General features: G+C 38.7%; 1 protein-coding gene across 34 annotated transcripts in view; it reads left to right on the plus strand.

The window, feature by feature from the left end:
• CAMK2D (calcium/calmodulin dependent protein kinase II delta) overlaps positions 1-20,595 on the plus strand; it is a 124,360-nt gene that overhangs the window by 88,111 nt on the left and 15,654 nt on the right. For 6 of the 34 annotated variants that reach the window (XM_048304375.1, XM_048304377.1, XM_048304378.1 and 3 more), the window contains 10 exons: positions 1,286-1,369; positions 2,381-2,475; positions 2,782-2,904; positions 3,571-3,654; positions 4,354-4,396; positions 8,193-8,230; positions 9,778-9,810; positions 13,628-13,687; positions 15,288-15,329; positions 17,868-17,916. In XM_048304375.1, coding sequence (XP_048160332.1) covers positions 1,286-1,369; positions 2,381-2,475; positions 2,782-2,904; positions 3,571-3,654; positions 4,354-4,396; positions 8,193-8,230; positions 9,778-9,810; positions 13,628-13,687; positions 15,288-15,329; positions 17,868-17,916 — 651 coding nt within the window. The remainder of the gene's footprint in view (positions 1-1,285; positions 1,370-2,380; positions 2,476-2,781; positions 2,905-3,570; positions 3,655-4,353; positions 4,397-8,192; positions 8,231-9,777; positions 9,811-13,627; positions 13,688-15,287; positions 15,330-17,867; positions 17,917-20,595) is intronic. The other 28 variants (XM_048304380.1, XM_048304379.1, XM_048304391.1 and 25 more) reach the window with 11 other exon arrangements.

The raw sequence follows: 20,595 nt of genomic DNA on the forward strand, positions 1-20,595 counted from the left end.
CCTGGTGTGGCTGCCCCATCCCTGGAAGTGTCCAAGGGCAGGGACAGAGTTTGAAGTAACCTGGTCTAGTGGAAGGTGTCCCTGCCCATGGTGGGGGTTGGAACAAGATGATTTTCAAGGTCCTTTCCAATCCAAACTATTCTATACTTCTGTGTACTAAAATTGTACCGATTATTTCTGTTTAGACCTATTTTGTATCGTCATTGAGAGATAAGGTTAGCTACATACTATATTTGTTTTTGCTTTAAAGTTTATTTTCAAGTCTTGCATAGTAATGTTCATTTAGCTGTGGTAAGTTTTAGAGTCAAGATGACTTTGGTTCCTCTTTAAAATGAGCACTGCACTCAAGAAGAGATGTGAAACAGCACTCTATTTAAAGCTACTTAGAACATCTATATTTCAGCTTCTCCAAGGAGCTTAAGATGTGTTTCCTGTGTGATAGTACTCCTTAACAATTCATAGCTTCCGTATCAGGAGACTGCAAAAAACAAGCTTATTTTTCATGACCATATTTTAGCTCTTTTCTCAGTAGAATATACAGAATTTCCTCCTCCCACTCCAAAATAATTGGCAACTGCAGGGCAAAGGCTTCTTTTTTCCTGTAGCTGTACACTTTATATGTTATCACGGTCTCTCATGAGTTTTGTGGAATCCAGGGAGGTATTGCACAAATGGCATGTGGTCCTTCATGAAAGCCGCCAAATTCTCACCCCTCAGGAATTCCCAAGCACTTATTTTAGGCAAAGATGCCTGAAAGAGCAGGCATACTCACTGAAATGGTGCAAACTGTCAATGGTCATTAAGTTTCTATCCTTTACAGCGTCCTAAGAAAAGGAATATTTATACCTTCGTTTTGCATTTCTGCTCAGAGAAAGCAGCACTGCTGGTCATGAATAAAGGATGAAGAACATGTAAATTTTAAAGGCCAGATTGCTTCAGAGATGCTTCCTGTAAACTTTTGTAAGGAGGTTTCCAGAAGTGGAATGACTTCACAGAAATGAGTTCTGCAGTGGAAAGATCATATTAGATGTAGCTCTAATTTTGTGTAAAATATATCTCCTTTTATATAGGATACTGTAGCTGCTCCTCTGCTTTGTTCGTTGGTCCCCCATAATGTCAGCATTACCTCTAGGTCATGTGCCATAAAAAACAAATGGGCAAATGAAGCAGGTCATATCCATGGCTTGGGAGATGATGTCCTGGGTCTTGTGGGCCAAGATGAGAATCACTTGCTTTTTGCAGAGCCCATACAGGTTTTGACCAGAGTTGCCTTGCCTTTTGACAGGCTTTGCTGGTACTCCAGGATACCTTTCGCCAGAAGTGTTACGAAAAGATCCTTATGGAAAACCTGTGGATATGTGGGCATGTGGTAAGAAATAACTCTGGAAGTCATATTCAGTCCACTGTAAAGTGTTTTAAGGGTGAGAAATTATGTCCAGGGCGCATTATGTTCTGCATCACCAAATAGGTATTTAATAAAATTCAATATTAATTTCTGCTAGAGGTCATTGGATTTTTTGTTCCTCTACAAGCCTTTTTTTTTTTTAAATTATTTACTAAGTTGTGTTATCATGGCATTGTTGGCCATGTCTACACAACATACTTTCAAAAAGTATTAAATACTGCAGGTGTATCATGTCTCATTAGTTAGAAAACACAACAGTTCATACTGTGAGCTGGACATTTAGTTTTGGTTCACAAGCAGCCTAAAATTTGGTCAGATCAATATACCCCAACTGCAGGTATAATGCAAAATCAAATGTTTTCTTAACTGGAGTACAGAGCATTTACTTTATGATCCAGTTCTCGAAACGGTGCCTTCTTAGGTACCAGCATGTGGCAGCTACCCAGCTGAGAACAGTGGCTGGTTTCCTTATTTTACTTCTACCCACACTTAGTATGTGGTTGTATTCATGGCAGCACTTTTCTTTAGTCACAGGGAATCATCTCAGACTAGTAGGTGGTCTATTCAATTTCCTGTTGACCGAATACAGAGAAATTTGGGTTTCCCAAATTTGCTTTGCATGAGAATAGTTCTAACGTAATCTTGCAGACACCAGTACAAGCCGTGATAAAACCAGAAGTAAAAAATGCATTTTTCTAGAATATCCAGAATCATGGAATATTATTTCTCCAGCTAGATCAACGTTTCCAGTGTTCCTGAACTGATGTTGTGTCAAACACTTGCTATTGCCCATGTTTTCTGTAAGACGTTACCTTGTGAACCCCACTTTTACTGTTTTCTCCAGTACAAAGGCGCAGCATTCTTCAGTGTCTGGGATGATACTCGTGAGCCTTCTGTTTTACATGGTTGTTGGGTGCAGAATTAATTTCTGTTTGTTTCTAGAAAGCCCTTAACACTGGTGTGAATTTTCTGCAGGAGTCATTCTGTACATCCTCCTGGTGGGATACCCCCCCTTCTGGGATGAAGACCAGCACAGGCTTTACCAGCAGATCAAGGCTGGTGCTTATGATGTATGTACCATACTCAGTCTATTCAATTATTTATAATTGTACCTCTAAGCGGTACTTTCCTAGAGGGAAAAGTTAAGAGCTGACAATATGGTGGCATATGAATTTTGCAACATCACCTAATCATACTATGTTAAACAGACAAGAGGCTGTTGTTCCTCAGATTTAGGTAATTTGTAAATGATGATGAGGAAAAGACAGAGCCTTATGGTTTTTAAGCTCCTATTTGAATCTAGTACTGGATCCTTAGGTAAAATTGTGTAAAGATATTGTACAAGACAATATACACCTGTGTATTTTTTTCTGAAGTTCCCCTCACCAGAATGGGACACGGTGACTCCTGAAGCAAAAGACCTTATCAATAAAATGCTCACCATCAACCCAGCAAAACGTATCACAGCATCGGAAGCACTAAAGCATCCATGGATCTGTGTAAGTAATTTCCACAGGTTCAACAGGATCACTTGGCAGACAAGTCAGCTTATGGTTTGCTTCAGCATATAGTGAAGGTGTTCAGAGGATAACTTCCGTCCTTGTTCATGCAGCTGTGTAACTATAAACTGTAAAATTATAATTACACAGATACAGTCAATAGTGGTCTATATTGAGATCTCAGCTTGGGATAAGATTTTTGAAGAAATTAGCTCCTTTGCCTTTGACTTTGTTGTGCAGAAGTTCCCTGACAAAATTAGTGTGTTATTTTACATTCTCAATGAAAAGAAAGTGCAGGAAAGTATCTTTGAGTTGGATAGTGCTTCACATCTTCATTTCCTTGAAATCATTCAGATAAGCCTGAAATGTGCAGGCAGGAAGTTAAGGGAATTCTGAAAAGTCAATTTGCAGGTAGCCAAGGCTGCTTGTCTGTTCCTGGATCCAGGACTCTTCTCCTGTTCTCAGTATATTCCACACAGTGTCTTTTCAAGTGGACTTTATACGTGGAAAAGGCGGAGTAAAATGAGCACGATGGGATAATCAGACAAGGTAGAAATTAAAGACCCAAGTTGGGGACCATGGGTTGTAATATGTGTGTTGTAGAGTAAACAAACTTCTAAACAGCTGGGTGGGTGCCTTAAAATAATTCTTTTCTTCTTGTCGCAGCAACGTTCTACTGTTGCCTCTATGATGCACAGACAAGAGACTGTAGATTGCCTGAAGAAATTCAATGCAAGAAGGAAACTAAAGGTATGAATGAAAACTTGTGCTTGTGTTCCATGTGCAAAACAAATGGTCTCTGTGCACAGTTTTTCTAGAATATTATTCTTAAATAACCTATTGATAGAAGATCAGCTTTTGTCTTGAAGATATTAAACTTTTCATGAAAGTGAATAGAATTTAGCTTTTTTTAAAAATTCAAAATAATATCAATCCTCTGTATTTAGACACACTAAAAGTATTTTGTTGAAGGAAAATCCTTAAGGTTATTCTTCTGAATAATAATAATTCAGAAGAATTTTTTTTTCCTGGCAAGACAGGATAACTTTGGAGATGTGAACTTTTCTAATGTGCACCTTAAACTCCTATTCCTCCCTAAAAAAAAAGAATCTAAGAACAGTAGTAAAGTCTCTTTCATGTTCAGCCATGTGTTTTGAATAATTACTGATCCTCTGAATACTCTTGGCCTGTGCATTACATACTGTCAATTGGCAAATATTTGAGATTAGCAAGATTGCTGATAGGTGTGTAATTAAGATTAAATTACAGTTTATGCACTCATGGCATGGCACGTGAGAGGTAATGCACAGAGAATCCATTCTTTCCAGGTTAATTCAGTAATTGGTATAATTATATATTGGTATATTATTATAATTCCGTTGTGTTGTGTTGGCATTTGGAGTTTTACACAAGTGTGATGCTAATTTGAGAAAATGTGTGTGTACACAGGGGGCCATTTTGACAACAATGCTGGCTACCAGAAATTTCTCAGGTATGTTCATTGAGCTCCAGATTAATGCAGTCTTCATATTTTGATGTCTGTGAAGGCTGAGATCTAATTAGGATTCATTCAGGAGCATTTGAGTATGGTTTATGTTCTTTCCTGTGATGAAGCGAACAAGAATTTAGTCTCTTTGGGCCAAAGAAATTCTCTTGTAAGTGACAGTCTGATTTTTCTGTAGAATTTGAGCTCCTTCCCTGCTTTTTGGTCATTACTTGTCATAAGACAGGCAGTGTTTTTATGCCTATTTTGGTGCAGGAAAATTGAAAGTTATGTGTGTAGCTCCACATGCATAAGTATCAGCAAACAACATTTAGAACTTATATATTTTTATATATGTGAAGAGTCATTCCATGATTCTGTTGCATCCTGTGTTAAAAATACCATCAGTACACATTCATTTCTTTATTGCTTTGCTAAGGAGTAAGAAATGTAGTAATGTGAGTCCTCATTTTCTTTCTAATGCCCAGCAGTGCCTAGCTGGATGTAAGGAGAGTTATTTCCTCCTTAGGAAACAGTTTTGTTCTGATGACTCTGGAGATTTAGATCTTACACCAAACAAGTTCTAATAGCAAAAGCTAAAATACATTTGCAGTTAGCAGAATTAGAATTGTCCTCGGTAGTAGAATTGCCACAATATTGATGCTGTTGAATTTTTCGTTTTGCCATTTGAGATTTCCAGTGAATAGTGAAATAGAACACCAGATTTAAAAATCAGTAATTTTACATATCCTCCTACTCTGTGATGTAACTATTGGAGTGTAACATAAATTACTGTACAGATAAAAACATAATAATGCTCTGGGTATGTTTTGAATAATAATAAGCACTGACTCATCCCAAAAAAATTACATAATCATGAATGCAAGAACAACTTGTTCAATTTGCATAGTACTTGAAATACAATTTCTTTCTTAGTTAAGTTCCTTTCTTTAACACACACCTAAACACAGAGGACTACATTTATCTAAATTACCTTGAGTTAGTGCTTAATGAATTCCAGTGCCTGCCAATTCATTTAAAAGGTGGGAAGGCTGTGGGCTGCGCTTCTTGTAAAAATGAATTACTGTTAAATATCAAACAAATCATTCCTCATCCCTTTTCATAACTGTCACTGTCTATATATGTAAGGATCAAATTCAACTTCCATGAACCAAAAAAGCTGAAGTAGTTTTAAAACAGTATTTCAGCATTAAAAGCAAACAGGGTTTTTGGCTTTTTTTTGGATTTTTTCATCTTGTCATCTCTTGTTTTACACCAGAGCCACTGGTATTTTTTTCTTGATGACATTTTATTTTTTCAGTTTCTTTATTCATTGTATTTCATTGCAAAGCATGCTTATGAAGGTCATTTGTCCATAATGATGTGGTTATAAAAGTGTTTTATTTTCCTTTTTTTTCTTCCTTTTATGTGGAATGTATATTTCTTGTGAGGTAAGACCCTCAGCACGTGAAAGGAACATCTTTTTTCTCTTCTCAATCCAAACTGCTGTTTGTCCTCAATCACTTTAATTTCTACATGTTGTCACAAACCATTTGTTTCCAGTCTGCTTTCTGGCCTAGTAGCGCTGCCTTTGGTTTTATTTATAGCTCTTGCTTGTAGTTGCAAGAAATCTCTCATTGTGGGCTTCATTTAGAATATGCTGATTGCTTTGCTCCTGCAAATTCTTTAAATATTTCATTTGTATGCAGTATCTGTGATTAAAGAAAGATGAATCCAAATACTATTAAAAATACATTTCAGGCCAAACCCAGCAGAGTCCGAGAATACGTCCTGTAACATGCAGTACTGCGTAGTAATCCACCCTGGGCACATTCTGAAGGACGCACCGGCAGTGCCACACATGCAATAAATACTTGGTGTTACTGCTTGTGGTGCCCTCATTTTACTGCCTCTCATTTAATTGTTTGCATAGAATGTGTAGTGTTTGTCAAGCATTAAAAGAGCTCCGAAGTTTCATGCACAAATTTAGCAAAAGGACCTACAGCAGCCTATAAGTATTAATTGATGTTTTCCCATATTTTTAAGGGTGTAAAACAGGCTTTGAAAGCAATTAACTTCTGAGTTTTTTTATCCTTAGGTTTCAGAAATATCTCCTTCCCTTTGCTTTCCCTAAATAAATTCCTGAAGTTAATGGAGTGCCCACAATATTTGTGGTAATGTAAAATCTAAGGCACTCTTGCCTCAGGTCCTGAAAGCACACATTGCCACAGGGAGTGTTCTGTCTCCAAAGTGTGTGGAGAACAATTTGATTTCAATATTACCTTATGTGTTTCTCTAAATAAAAACATGCAGTGGTTCTGCTGTACAATACAGGCAAATTTATTTTTGTTCATTTTTGCTGTAAGACATGGCTGTGTGGGTAGCATTGGCTGATGTCCGTAATTATTAAACTGCATTTGGAGGGCTGATATATTAGTGAAGTGAGAAACATCAGCCTGGCTTCACCTTCCAGGGTTTGTTTCATGTAAACAACATAATAATGGACGTTAGTCACTTGTGTACAGTTGCTGAGGTGGTCCTACATTTTCTGTGATGTAAAATGAGCACTTAATACAGTTGTAGCTCGAACATAAGCCACAATTACAAGAATTAGCTTTAAACATAAACCACATACTCAGTAACTCCGGTATCCTCAGCCAGTCTGGGCAGCCTTGGGCATGCAAGGTCCAGTTGGTTTGGGGTTTGGGGTTTTTTTTTTAAGATAAGGATGCCAGTAATGGTGAGAACTCCATGTCAGGACTGTCTCCCTTATATACAGAACAGCAACTTCTTACAATCTAAGCTGTGGAACACTTTTTGATGGGAAGATTGGGTCATAAACAACAATAAAACCCCAATAACGCCAGGCTTGTTGTGTAATTTATTACTCTTCAAGTCTTTGGCAGTGATTCATGAAGCATTTACGCTTTAGTGAACAGTTGATATGGATTTGGTAGGTCAGCCAGCACATATTTCTGCTGTGAATGTTTTCAGGTTCAGAGCTGTGCTGTGCTTGTTTGCATGTTAGCCTTCTAAATTTAGTAAATTGGAATTATTTGATGCTAGTTTTAAGCAGTGGAATTTAAAGCCTGACACGTGAATAGCGTTATGGCAAATGAAATTTTGAAGAAATTTGATCCGTGTACAGCAAGATTGAGAAAATAGCAGGTTTTCTTCATTAGGAGCTGAAGCAAAGCCTGGAATTCGTTATTATTGACTCATGGGCAGCAGCTCTCTGAAACAGCCCCTTGCTAGCAAATCGTCCTTCCCTTCTTCCTTGCAACTGTGCTGCCCTTTCACACAAGGAGGCTGATGCTGTCATGGTGGGAAGTCCCCAGAGGGGGATTATGGATATCGGTACCCTCATTAAGATACCAGTGGGCTCTGCAGACACCTGGTCTAAGTCCCTGCCATCAGAACAATGAGAGACCAATCAGAACCTTTTCACAGTCATATCTAACTATCCCCATCAACAAATAGAAATATATTGCAGTTGAGGAAGTGGATGTATCCAAAGCTGCTGCTTTTACACTCACCCTGCTTCCATTTCCTCTCTGCCACCCGAGGAGTTCTCTCCTTATATAACTACAGTCAACCTACAGCTTTAGTCAATGGAAAAAGATGTTTGATAATCCTAAGGATTGGTAGTTTCCTAAAGATTTCATTCCCCATGCTCAGAGAAGTAAAAGGAGGAAATAAAAGCTGAGAACATACCTGGAGCTGGGAGGCATTGGGGGTTTGCTGCACAGCTGGGGTGACCTCTGGGGAACCACCTGACACTGAAATTATTGGTCTTATTTTACAGCAGCCAAGAGTTTACTGAAAAAGCCGGATGGAGTTAAGGTAGGTTAAACACCTGCTTTCAATTTCAAAGATTCATCTTAGTCTCCACCTATCTGTAACTTCTGCCAGGTTTTAGGATTGTATATTGCTATTTCTTTCCTTCATAGAATCTGTTAGCAAGTGCTTCTCACTAGCTATTTGGAGTGGTTAAAGTTAGTAGGTGAAGCTTAAAAGTGAAATAAATACTTGAAAAGCCAGCATTAAGTAAGCAGAAGATAGAAAACTACTGGAGAAAATGCTTTTTCTTGCTTTTTAAATGAAGAATTATTATCTAATGAATGACTCAAAGTTGTCAGTTACCTTGTAAATAGTGGTTTGGTGGTGGGCTTTTTAAGCATCAGTGTTTACATGCAGTTATGTTGCCTCTGTGTTTCCCCTTGACTTTCCATTAGATTTCGTGTAAGACCAAAAGTGTATGGGTAGGCTTGGCTCCACATGAGGTGTGTTCTGCCAGATGTACTTGCTATATTTGGCAGAACTTGAGGGGTTTACTGTCTCAGATCAGCTCATCCTGACTAAGAGACCTTGTTAAGAAGGGAACATTTTGGCAGCTTTCGTACATGATTTAGAGCTCCTGTTCTCTCGTCACCAGACCCTGCAGGAGGAGAGATGCTTCACAAATGAACATTCTGCATAAATGCTTTGGAGAAAAAAAAAAAAAAAAAACAGGAATAAAAAAAACACTCAACAGAAAATATGTTTCATTTTTTTTCTCAGAGGATTCTTGAAGACTAATATAATGCCTCAAGTTTTCATTATAAGATTCAAAAGATACTCTTCTGCGCTGTGTGTTTATGCAGAAGGGTGTCTTTGACCTGAATTTTAATTTTCTATTTAATCTTAATGTCTTACTTTAACAAAGTATTATAAATACTTGCTTGAATACCAGATTCACAGTATATTTGTGCCTGCTGTCTGACATATGCACACTTTTCTGATGAAAAAAATCCCAAGCCTGACCTACAAAGAAATGAGTACAGTACCATTTCAGTGCTTCTCACTGCCAAGCAGTGGATATGCTTCTCCAGTCACATGGAGAAGCACACATTTGCAACTATTCTATCAGTGCTGGAAAACCCTGAACGTGTTTCATTGTGGAATAGATAAATTTTGTGCACTCTCTGGCCAGGTTTCCTTTTTAAATATCATTCCTCCTACAGGTCTACGATGCTATTTGTTCTATTGCAATCTCAATTATAATATGGGAAACAATGGTTGCCAAAATTTTGCCTAAATTGCACTTTTTGGGATTCAGTTCTTTGGTTTTCAGCACGTTATGTGTCTGCTGTTAGTCTGCATGGTCATGTGGAGCAAAGGGAGTAAATGTACATCTGGGGAAGTCTGTTTTTGTCATTTCTGTTAATTGGGATGCTGTTATTGAGATACTCCGTAGCGTTTTTTCCACCCCTTCCAACAGCTGTAGCTGTCTTTTTCTTATTTAAAAAAAAAAAACCAAAAGAGAAATATACTGTACTCCATGCATTGATACTGCAAATCCAACCAGTCACGTTTTCTTCTTTTCCTTTCTCTCTGACTGGTCAATTCAGAAAAGGAAGTCCAGTTCGAGTGTTCAGATGATGGTGAGGATCTTTATCGACAGATTTTTTTTTTTTTTCCTCCCGTGAAACGTTCACACTTAGAAATCAAACAGTTGCATTTAGCTTTGTTAACATACTGTGAGAACTGCAAGACTTTAAAGTACAATCTTGTGAATTTTAAGCCTGCAGTTGCTATATGCCATCCACAGAGAATCGTTCAGCCGTTCTTTCAAGCAAGTCTTTACTTCTTTTTAACCTGGGGACATAAAAAACCAAAAAAGTAGATGTAACATCAGCCAATGCAGCTGTTCTTAGTAAATAAGAATAGTAACAAAATAGTAATCTTATAACAGCCTTCTCTTCATTTTTAAAACATCTTACTTTAAAAGCTAATAGTATTAATATCATAAAATGTAACACAAAACACATTGCACAGTGATACCGTACTGCATTAATCGAGCCACTGTAGCCCAAGATGCCATACTAAATGCTCAGGAGTAAAAAAGCCAATTTCCCAGCCTTTCCACACTAGTTTCCCAGCCAGCTTCCTTCACAGCTCAGGGCTGTGTCCCAAGATCTCACAACTGACAGTCTCAATAACTTTTCTTCCTCCTCAACCTGCTCTCCAGTTTTGTATTCATTTGGCCTCCGTGACCCTACGTGATAACCTCCTCTATTGCTGTTTATGATGGTTTTGAATGTGACCTTTAAGGTGTTCATGAGGATGGGCTCTGCCTGCTGCTGCCGGCAGAGAGAAGGCGAACAGTCCTCATCCGCACCTTTCACTGGGAAGCCAACTCTCCTTGGAAAGCAAAAGCTGCTGGTCAGGTGTGAGCAGCCTTGCCGTTATGTAGGTAAATCCTCTGTTCCTTGGGGTGAATATAGAATTCCAGTGACAGGATCCACGGTGTCCAAAGGAGGGGCACCGGGAAGGTGCAGTGTGGATGTTGCCAGGATCCCAAACCTGAAGTGTGTGTTAACTTTTTGTTACAGAAGTACCATGTGAAAGATAAAGCCCCAAGATACAGGCTTTGTTTGTTAAAATATTTTCATATTCTATGGAAAAAAGGCCAATAATAATTTCTACAGTTCATGCCCAGCTGTTTGGAGAGAGTGTGTGTGTGTGTGTGTGTCTGTCCTGCACTACTGTCACACCTCAGAGAGTGACTTTTGGCAAGCAATGCAGCACTAAAACGTTCTCTGTCTTCAAACAGAAGGTCACTGATTAAGCACAACTTAACTTTAAAGTAGCTGTTTCATATGAAATTATTGTAATCCTTCTGGAGTTATTTCCCTTTGCTGTTAAAAATACATGCAAAACGCACCACATGTTCATAGATTAATATGTCTCTGTTCTATGAGAGACAAAACATGTACAGCTTATTGCAGTTTTCTCTCAAAGTTTCAAAGGGTTTTACCAAGTTCTGTTTACGTGGAAGAAATAACTGTATTCTGAATCACATTCTCTCTCTCTGTTCCTAATGAATGCTGGATTCTCGATACCTGCTGAAGAAGTTTTGAATAGATTTCCTGCAGTTTTCAGCAGTAGCTGTAATTAATATTGTTTATTTTCATAGGGCTTCCACCAAGGGACTATGGACCCAAGCCTGCTCTGCTTACTCAGGCAAAATTGGAATTGAACTTTGACTAACCTGTTTTCCTTATGTATTCAACCAAGAGCACTCGTTTGGGATATCACTTGAGTTTTTGTATTAAGCTACTACTGAATAGGACTGTATGAAATCTGGTGAAATCTTCATTTCTTTCCTTATGCTTTTCCTTTATGTCTGTTTGCCTTTTGCTAGGGTCTTTTTATTCGTAGTCTCTCCACGACTACACTGTCACAAAAATACGAATTTGTAGTTATGCTACTTGATCCGCGATTTTTGTCCTGCTTGGAAGGTTTAGTTTATGCTGTCAAGCAGTGTTGTGTTCCCACTATTCTACAGTTCTCCTGTAGAACTTTCATTTACTGAAATGGGTGGGGTTTTCTTTAAAATTTTTTCCTGAGTGAGGAGTTCAGGATTCTGCCCATCTCAGAATCCCGTAAATATCAAAGCAAGTGAAATACTTGCCGATACTTAGATCTCCCTATGAAAGACTTTATACACAAAGGTGTTTGTTCTCCCCCTGTCCTGACTTCAGACAATCCTACAGCTTATAGCTGTAATTGTGCGTAGAGAAATGAAATTTATTTGGCAATAACTAGGCCAAGTCGGAGCGTAAACACTCTCAACTCAGTAATGACTCATATGTGCTCTTAATGACAATTTCTGTAGAAAGACCATTGTTTAAAAAATAACTGCTCTGCTATAGAGCGTCATGAACTTCGCTTTTAAATCAAAGAAAATTATTTTTGTTCTATATGGGAAAGTGGTTTCTATCACAAATATTATTAAATAACATTTGGTGTCGACATAATAACTAACAAAACTACTTTATATTCTTCAAAGCCAGTTAAATGCTGGTTAAAATAAGAAAATTTGCAATCTGTAATTAATTACTGCAAATTCTGTTGACATTTCCATGATTTAAACATACCCTAAGTAAGATTCACTTCAGCTGCAGGCTCAATTCCTGAAATCCACAAGTCAGCTGCCATGCCTGGCCCAAAGTAAAATAAACATCAAAAAGTGTTGAGGACATGGAGTCTGTGAATTTCATTTCTTTCTCTTCGGTAAAGTTAATTACAATTTTAGGAAAATCCATTAACAAAACAGCTGCACATTTATTACTAAGTGCTACCACTAGAAGGTTCAGTAGAACTTGGCTTTTTTGGATCGAAGTCTTGTCAGATAATCTGTATCTGTATACCCAGTTCCGCATGATGCTTTGGACTACCCTTGTTGAAATTAGACATGACCAAACTGTACATAATATTTTTTCCTAATTATTGTTAGAGAAGAAAAAACACATCTTTCAAACCAGTTTTACAACACTTGAATTTTGCTTCTTAGTGCATGTATAAAGTGGCTTGCTGCATTATTTTCAGTATTTCTGTTCTTCCCGTACCCCATGGTATTAAAGAAAGTTAAATCTTAGAAAATATTTTTAAAAGATCAGATACTTTTAAACATCCTGCTAAGCAGTTTAATATTAATTAATATTTTGTACAGATAAAAGCCAGAAGGTGTAGCACTGTGCTAAGCTTAAGAAGTATCGTGATGACCTATATGTAAAGTTAAACAGAGAGGTGGTGATTGCTGGAGTAAGACTACAGGTACCATAGTGGGAAACCTGGTGCTTCCAAGTCACAGTACCAGCCCAGAGAAGCTGCCAATTATTTTCTGCTAAAATTAGCACCAAAAAAGCTAAAGGGGAACCAGTCTCTTTCTAGCGTCAGTCATATTTATTCCAAAGTGGAATCAGAAGCCAGTAGAACAAATTAGAGATTCTTGGAGAGCTACGAATAATCAAATATTATTTATGGTAGGGATAATCCATGAGAAATAAAGAACTGTTGTGTGCAATGACTTAACACCATTGCATGTCAGGAAATGGCAGTGGCTATTTAGGACTTCGTTCCAACCCATATTAGTTCTTTAGTCTTCTTAGACGTGCCTAGCTGCTACTTAAGGGCTCTCTGTTAAGTGTCTCAGATGAACTCATCCATTCCTTACCTAGGCCTTGGTGCAGGGCTCTGACAGCCCTTGGTGAGGAGCTGCCAGCCAGCTCCCAGAGCTAGTGTGTCAGTGTTCCTGCAAGTTCCTGAGTTCATCTTTCTGTATTCTTTATTTCCGTATCTATATCTATCTATAGATACCAATACCTGTCTATAGATGTTGTGTGCAGAGATATAGATACGGTGCCTACCGTGAGTTCTAAGGCCTGTCTGTTTCTGTTTTCTGCATACCTACAGATAAACAACAAAACCAACGTGGTAACCAGCCCCAAGGAAAATATTCCTACCCCGGCGCTGGTATACCTGGAATTTTCCTTCTCATGCTATCTGGAAGTTTTTGACTGTCTTCTGTTTGTTCTTCCTTTTTTTTTTCTCTTTTGCTTTTTCATGCATTTACTCTGTTTGCTTTCTAAAAACAGGTTTTGGAAAACCTTTTTGTTTGAATTATGCTGTCTTTTTTTTGTGAGGAAGTCCATTAGAGCGTGTTTATTGACAGAAAATGTTAAATGGAAGCTGGATGCGGTAGAGTCGTAGCATTTGTAACTGTAGCTGAATTTTTTGCATGCTGTGCCAGAAAGTGAGTAGAATGCGCTTGGTGTTGCTCTTTGCTCTTTGCCTGATGACTGTTTCCACATTCTAATGCTAACCTTTTGCACCAAAAAATTTTTTTTAAAAACAGCTCTATTATTTTCTCTGCTTTGTCTTAGTTAAAGTATTGACATCCAGGAGAGCTAACAGGATTATTACTGCCATAAAACAGACCTTATTCAGATTTTCATTCCATATTTCCTGAAACTCAGCAGGACTTTGCAAGTCTTCTCTGGGATCAAGAGGCATCTTGAGCTAGAGCTAAACATTTTTTTGGTTTCTCTTCCATTTAAATCAGCAGGAGACATTACTCATTAATAAGCTCTGTTAAGGACGTATTACAAATCAAAGTGATGTTCCTGGATGTTTACTGCAATCTTGCTTTTATTAATAGCCTATTTCTAAGGCACCTGTGTATCACGGGGCTCACCAATGTAAATGCCAGTGCCTAAGTACACCGTGTTGTGACCTCTTGTTTCCCATGTGCATATAAAACTTTGAAAGTGGGGTAGTTCGTACACATTTGGAGGCATTTTTCCTCTGGAATTTTTTTGAGCAGCTGGCACTGAGGCATACAGTAAGTACTTCCAAAGGCCCAGCCAGCAGGTTGCATGCAGGAGTTTATGGCAGTCTGTTCCCAGACAGAGCTGTGCCCGATGGTCCATGCTGAAAGCGTGCTGGCTAACTGCCATTTCAAAGATTATTGAACCTTTTTTAAAGGGAAAAGGATTTGGGGAAATTACACTCTTAAATGACACAAAGATCACTCTCGCTTGCTTTAATGCAGCTCTGCCAAGGCAGCCACTGGGGGCAGTCCATGCTTTCCAAACCACAGTAGTCATGGGATAGTCAACTCATCCTTAATCCTTATCAATTCCTCTGTATTTCGATTTCATCACTTCATGCTAGTACAAGCAAGCACGATTAAAGAGAAGAGGTTATTAAAGCTTAAAGATTTGTCGTGCCCTGCCTGTCCAGGCTCCGACAGGACAGCACACGGAGCATTTGGTCTGCCCTTGTGCAGAAGAGCCTCTGCAGGTCCCCAGAGCTTCAAAGCCCTGCATGCCCCGGTCCTGAATAAGGTCTCTGCATGCTGCTGCATTAGGTGAGATGGCCTTTTTTTCTGGCTTGCTGTTGGGGAAATCTGTGTTAGAGACATCCAGTTTCACCCCCTGGCGACAGTTAACGTTTGTTTTAACTCTTGTCAGTGTTCAGCATTTGTGAGCTGGCTCTTCTTGCACTCCCTCACACCAATGAAAATGTATTTACCAATGGGAACTCTTTCTCTCTTTATTTTGTTCTTGCTCAGGAGCCCCAAACTACAGTAATCCACAACCCTGATGGAAATAAGGTATTCAGAAAGAATCAACTCCATCTTGCTTTTCCACACCACACATCCCATCCACTATTCCACAGCACAATAGGTTCATTCCAAGAATTTGTGAAGGAAAATCTCATTCGTGCATTTGTTATACCTGGTGTCTCTTGAGCCTGTTTTCATCCATGTCCATCTGCTGTGTGTGCCCTGCTGCTTCTGAGCTCCTGAAGCTCTTGGGGGAGTTGGTAGCAATGGGCAGAGCTCACAGCCCGGCTCGGGAAGCTGGGGGTCTCTCTCATTTCAGCCAAAAATGCTGCAGTCTAAGGGAAACCTAAGAATGCTGTTCTCAGAGTGTGGTGAGATGATCCCAGCGAGTTTTACGTGCAGTCGTCATCTCAGACAAAGATGTCATTTCAGTTTATCCCATCTGCTGTTTCTCAGCATGCTTATACACCGTGTCGTGACATGTCTTTCGCACAGGACTTTGGTTTTCTTCCATAACATCACTGGGCAGTTTCCAAAAAAATTTCACATTCCAAGTGACAAAGAAGTCTTTTGATTTTTACATGTTTTCTTCATGCTCTTTTCTTTTTCTCATGTATTGTGGTGTTTGCATTTGGCAGCTGATCCCTAAATTGTGTTTTGTTCTGTTTTTTTCATGCATGGACTTGAAAAGGGACAGGAAATACCATCATTTATATATAACACATGTTCCTAGGTTTCCTGAAAAGAATTTATGCATCAACAAGAGTTTCACTGTTTGCAGTGTTGACTTAATTCCCATCCCATTTATCTAGTCTGAACTCCCTGTGGTTATTTCATAAGAGAAGGAGTGGATCTGAGTGACAAAATAACGCATGCAGACATTCCTCAAGCATGGAAGTGCTGATGGTGTGTGTTGTGCTTGTGTATCCCGATCCTTTATGTCCCCTGCATCTGTCCAACACAGAACTTGTGTTTTCGTGTTACTACTCTTTCAGCTCCCCGAGTTTAAACCCATAGGCCACGAGCAGCCTGTGTTTGGACAGCAGGCTGATCTTTATCACTGAAGTCCACTAAAGCCCAGAAAACCTAGATAAAATATTGGCATGACTACATCTACTTGATTTTTTTACATAATCTCATCAACTAAGATACTCAATGTCCCAAAAGGTCACAGCAAACAAACGATCCACTTAATGCGGAGAGCTCCTCCTAAATTTATCTGAAAGACTGATCCTTGTAGTATGGCAACTGGAGTGGATGCTTCAGTGTTAGAAGCTACATCTGCCCTGTGAGCTTTGCATGGTGTTTACAACTTGTATTTGTGTGAGGTTTTTATTCACTTGTAAGTACTTTATTTAATATTTGAAGTGCTAGAGCATGATACGTCCGTGTAGAGTGGAACGTCTAACACAGCGAGGGCAGGGACAGCATGGTGGCTTGTTCAGTTCTGTTTGTGTGTAAATTAATTCCTCTAGTTTGACTTATCAATGCACATTTGGGTTTTGAAGGTCTGAGTAATGGATTAGCCCTCTTGAACATTCCTTTGACTCAGCCTTGTGAGGACACAGTAAATGAAGGGCACTGGCAAATTTACCTTTTATTATTTAATTGTAAAATCCTTTAAAGAATTAAATATGATAGCAGTCCTGTCTTCTCTCCCAGATAAAAACAGATCAGTTAACCTTTTTTGTTATTGAGCTGCAAAAAAAAAAAATTTAATGTTTTACTTCTCAAGAAAGTATGGAGATAAAAAAAACCATCCCACTTAAAACTTTCCAGCTCTCTGAAGCTGTTAGATTTGACAGTGCCCTGTTGAATTTGCCCATTATATTTCATGTTTCTGGTAATTAAGGAAAGACTAAGATACAATATCCTTGCCTTTTTAAGTGCGATGGCTTAAGAATAAACTGTCTGATAGATGAGTCATTCCTTTGCATGAGTGGTTGGTTGAAGAATACTGCTACAAAGATGCCTTAGTTTGTCAAAGTTTTTACCGTATGTTTATCAATTCTCCATCTCCTTAAAAAAAAAAAAAAAAAAAAAAAACACAAAACCAGTATAAAAATGAGATAATCTGATTCAATATGCTTCAAGTCACTGTGAGACTTCTTTTGAATATACATTGCATAAGTCACATGAACAGGAAATTGATTGTAAATTGTAGCTTGCAGCAGCCTGCATATTTAGAAGGTGGAATTGGAATGGAATGACTTATTTTGCACAGTTGGTTTAATCACTAAGCTTAAAATGGCAAGCTCTCCTACTTGGCTGAGGTAATTCATACATTTCAGATGGACTTTGTACAGCTGGATGTTAAAGAAAAAAACTTTCCTGTACATTCCTGTGAAGTAAAAGCATCAGAGTGCAGGAATTGTGTTTCTGTTCCCTCCTGTGGAGAATGGCAATGTTTGACATCCATTTCAGGTGGAAATGTCTCAATCGGTGTGTGACCATTTGTTTGTGAATGACATCCCACCCCGCTTCAAGGCTTTGCATGATTCCTGTAACTAATCCTGTCCTTTTCCGAGGCACGCAAATATGGCTTGGCTTGTTTTATACATTCGACTCATACTTACTTCTCAACAGGAATCAACAGAGAGTTCCAACACGACTATCGAAGATGAGGATGTGAAAGGTATGATTTTAAGCTTGAAATGTTTGGAGAAGCAGTAACGTGAGTTTCGTGGTTGTATTTCATGTAGGTCATTAAACACAGAAACCCCTAATGTATCTTACAGGAGAATAGTATTTTTCCTTTTGTAGAAGAAATTACTTTTGATATGTTTTGGACTTAACTTTTAACTTTTCCGATCCCAAAACACCATTTCCCAGCATGTTTTGGGATTAAGAGTGTAAGGTTACTGCTTTTTAACTAAGATATTAGTTCCAGTAATAATAGAAGTAGATTACAAATGTCTTAGTGCTTTGTAGCTTTTACTTAGTTTATGTTTAGCATGCATTTGTGTTTTGGGTTTGGTTGTGGGGTTTTTTTCATGTCACCATTTTTATTTTTCTTCTGTTCAGATGCCAGTGTATTTTTTTTGTTTTCTTTTGTTCTGTCCATACACCTATTTTAATCTTCTTCTATTCTTAAAAAACTAACATCAAAACTTTTCGTACAAATTTAGTTTTGTAGTTTCACAGATAATATTTTTGTTTCCATTTTTTCCCCCTCTAAATATTATGCTGTGATGCTAACGTACCTACTTTAATAACACTGTTTTAAAGTGCTAAGGGCTTGAAAAAGTGAGTATTAGGTTTGTGTATCTCTGATTCACAAAAAAGATTGGCTTTTGGCCTCAAAGAAAAATGGTATATGTACAGGTGATAGTAAGATAAAACAGGGAGAATGGATGCAACGAAGTAGTGGTGGTTTGAGTTAATGTGAAAGGAGAGAAGAATTACAGGGATCCGCAGCTGGTGCATTGGAAAATACAGTGTAATTTACCTCTAATCATAACAGTTTGTATTTCTTCCTTCAAACTATTTTGTGCAGTTTAACAACTAAGCTTATTAAATGAATAATTAAATTGTAGGGCCTCTGTGTGATGATATAATGTGGTGTTACTACAGTAGGATTTTTAGAAAATTCTGTCAGAAGCTTAGCACACAAAATTGTACCTCAGGGGGATACAACTACAAGGAAAAACAGCAGTGAAAATAATTGGCCTTATTCTTTTACATGATTCTGCAGTATCACAGTTAAGGGCGGGTTGGATGGCCGTAATATACAGTACTCCCAAAACACAAAAGGGGGATCTTGCAGTAAGCACAGGTCTGAGGAACAAGATACTGCTTGAGTCTTTCCCTGCACAGTGTACAGGGATTTCATTTTCTGTTCATTTAAACGACAAATATAATCTCCCTCTTATTAATTGTTTGGGAACTTGCTTGTTTTGCACTTTTTAATATTCTTCTCACACTTCCCATCTTTCCACTGGAGGCTGCTGTTCATACTGTTTTGTTATAAATTAAAGCTAACACTGCCCCCAGGGTCTAATTTGAAGATTGATTCAGGGAATAGGCAGTCCTGCAACCCTGACACCTATTACAAGCTCAAGCTTCCTGCTCTAGCAAAGCACTTACGAAAGGTTATTTCCCCCTACACCAAACTTGATTCCTGGATGTATAGTTTGTAGGAGAACAGTGAGAAAGCTTTCTCTTGTCAGCAACAGCCACTGGAGATAAAATACTGATAGGGACAATTGGATTTCAGAGGTAGGAGAGAGAATTCTCCAGGTCCTTACACGTATGCTCAAGATGATCAAGACGTTTGTCGCCACGTTTGAGACCTAGAAGGAGTGTTTTCCACCTTAGATGATAAAGAACATTTAAACCTTTTTGCTTTTCTTTGCAGCATGGAGTACAACATTGGAGGAGGCTCTGTGCTTTCCAAGAAGGAGCGGGGGGCTGTGGCTGGAACTGAGCAGTAGTATTAGTGTAGTTTATGGCATTGCAGTGTGAGGCACACCTCCCAGGGAATGGCGTGTGGGTTGTGCGCGTTACTCCTGCTCCCGGTATCCCAACGCCGCGCTGGACCGCACAAACAGGGCCAGGGCTCCTTCCTTCGTGCAGCCCACACAGACGGAAAACATCCAGCTGTGCATCAAGGGCTTTGTTCTTTGTTACTGATTTGCCTCTTTGCAGAGGTGTGGCACACGGGTCTGTGTGGGGTACAGCATCCCCAGCACACTCAAGTCTCGTGCGCGCTGTGGAAAGGGGTGCACGTGCGTGTCTGTGCCAAGTATTACAAATGTTAGGATTCATTAAGAAAGGGAGCAGTTAAAAATGTCTTATATCACTTATCATAAATGTGTCTTCAGGATCAAATTCTTACCTCCTGTCTGTCACAGATGCGTAGAGCATTCTCTCATGTCAGGATTTTGCCCCGTTTTCACTTTTGAAGGCAGGTATTTAACTTCAAGACAGTAAAATCAGGCTTCTTATTTTTTATTTACTGAAAATCTTGGTATCTGTAACTTTGCCTTGTTTGTGTATACATTTACCTCTTTTAGGACTGGAATATATTTCTTTTACTAGAAACAGTGCTTGGCAAACAACAGTGAGCTTTAATAACTCAAGGATTAAGCTAATTGTATCATTTGAGACTGAAATGAATTGAAGCTGTAGTTCAGGTTCCTTGCTAAGATAAATTTCCAACATTAGCCATCAATCATGGGCTTAATCTACATGACAGTGATCCCTCCTAAATATGACAGGAGTGGGCAGGAAGAACATGCTGAGAACTGGACTGTAGGCAATGCCTCCTTCTGGGATTGCTTGTGGGATTTCTTCTTCCTGTAGCAATGAGTCT

The sequence above is a fragment of the Corvus hawaiiensis genome, chromosome 5 (assembly GCF_020740725.1).
Source record: "Corvus hawaiiensis isolate bCorHaw1 chromosome 5, bCorHaw1.pri.cur, whole genome shotgun sequence".
Lineage (NCBI taxonomy): Eukaryota > Metazoa > Chordata > Aves > Passeriformes > Corvidae > Corvus > Corvus hawaiiensis.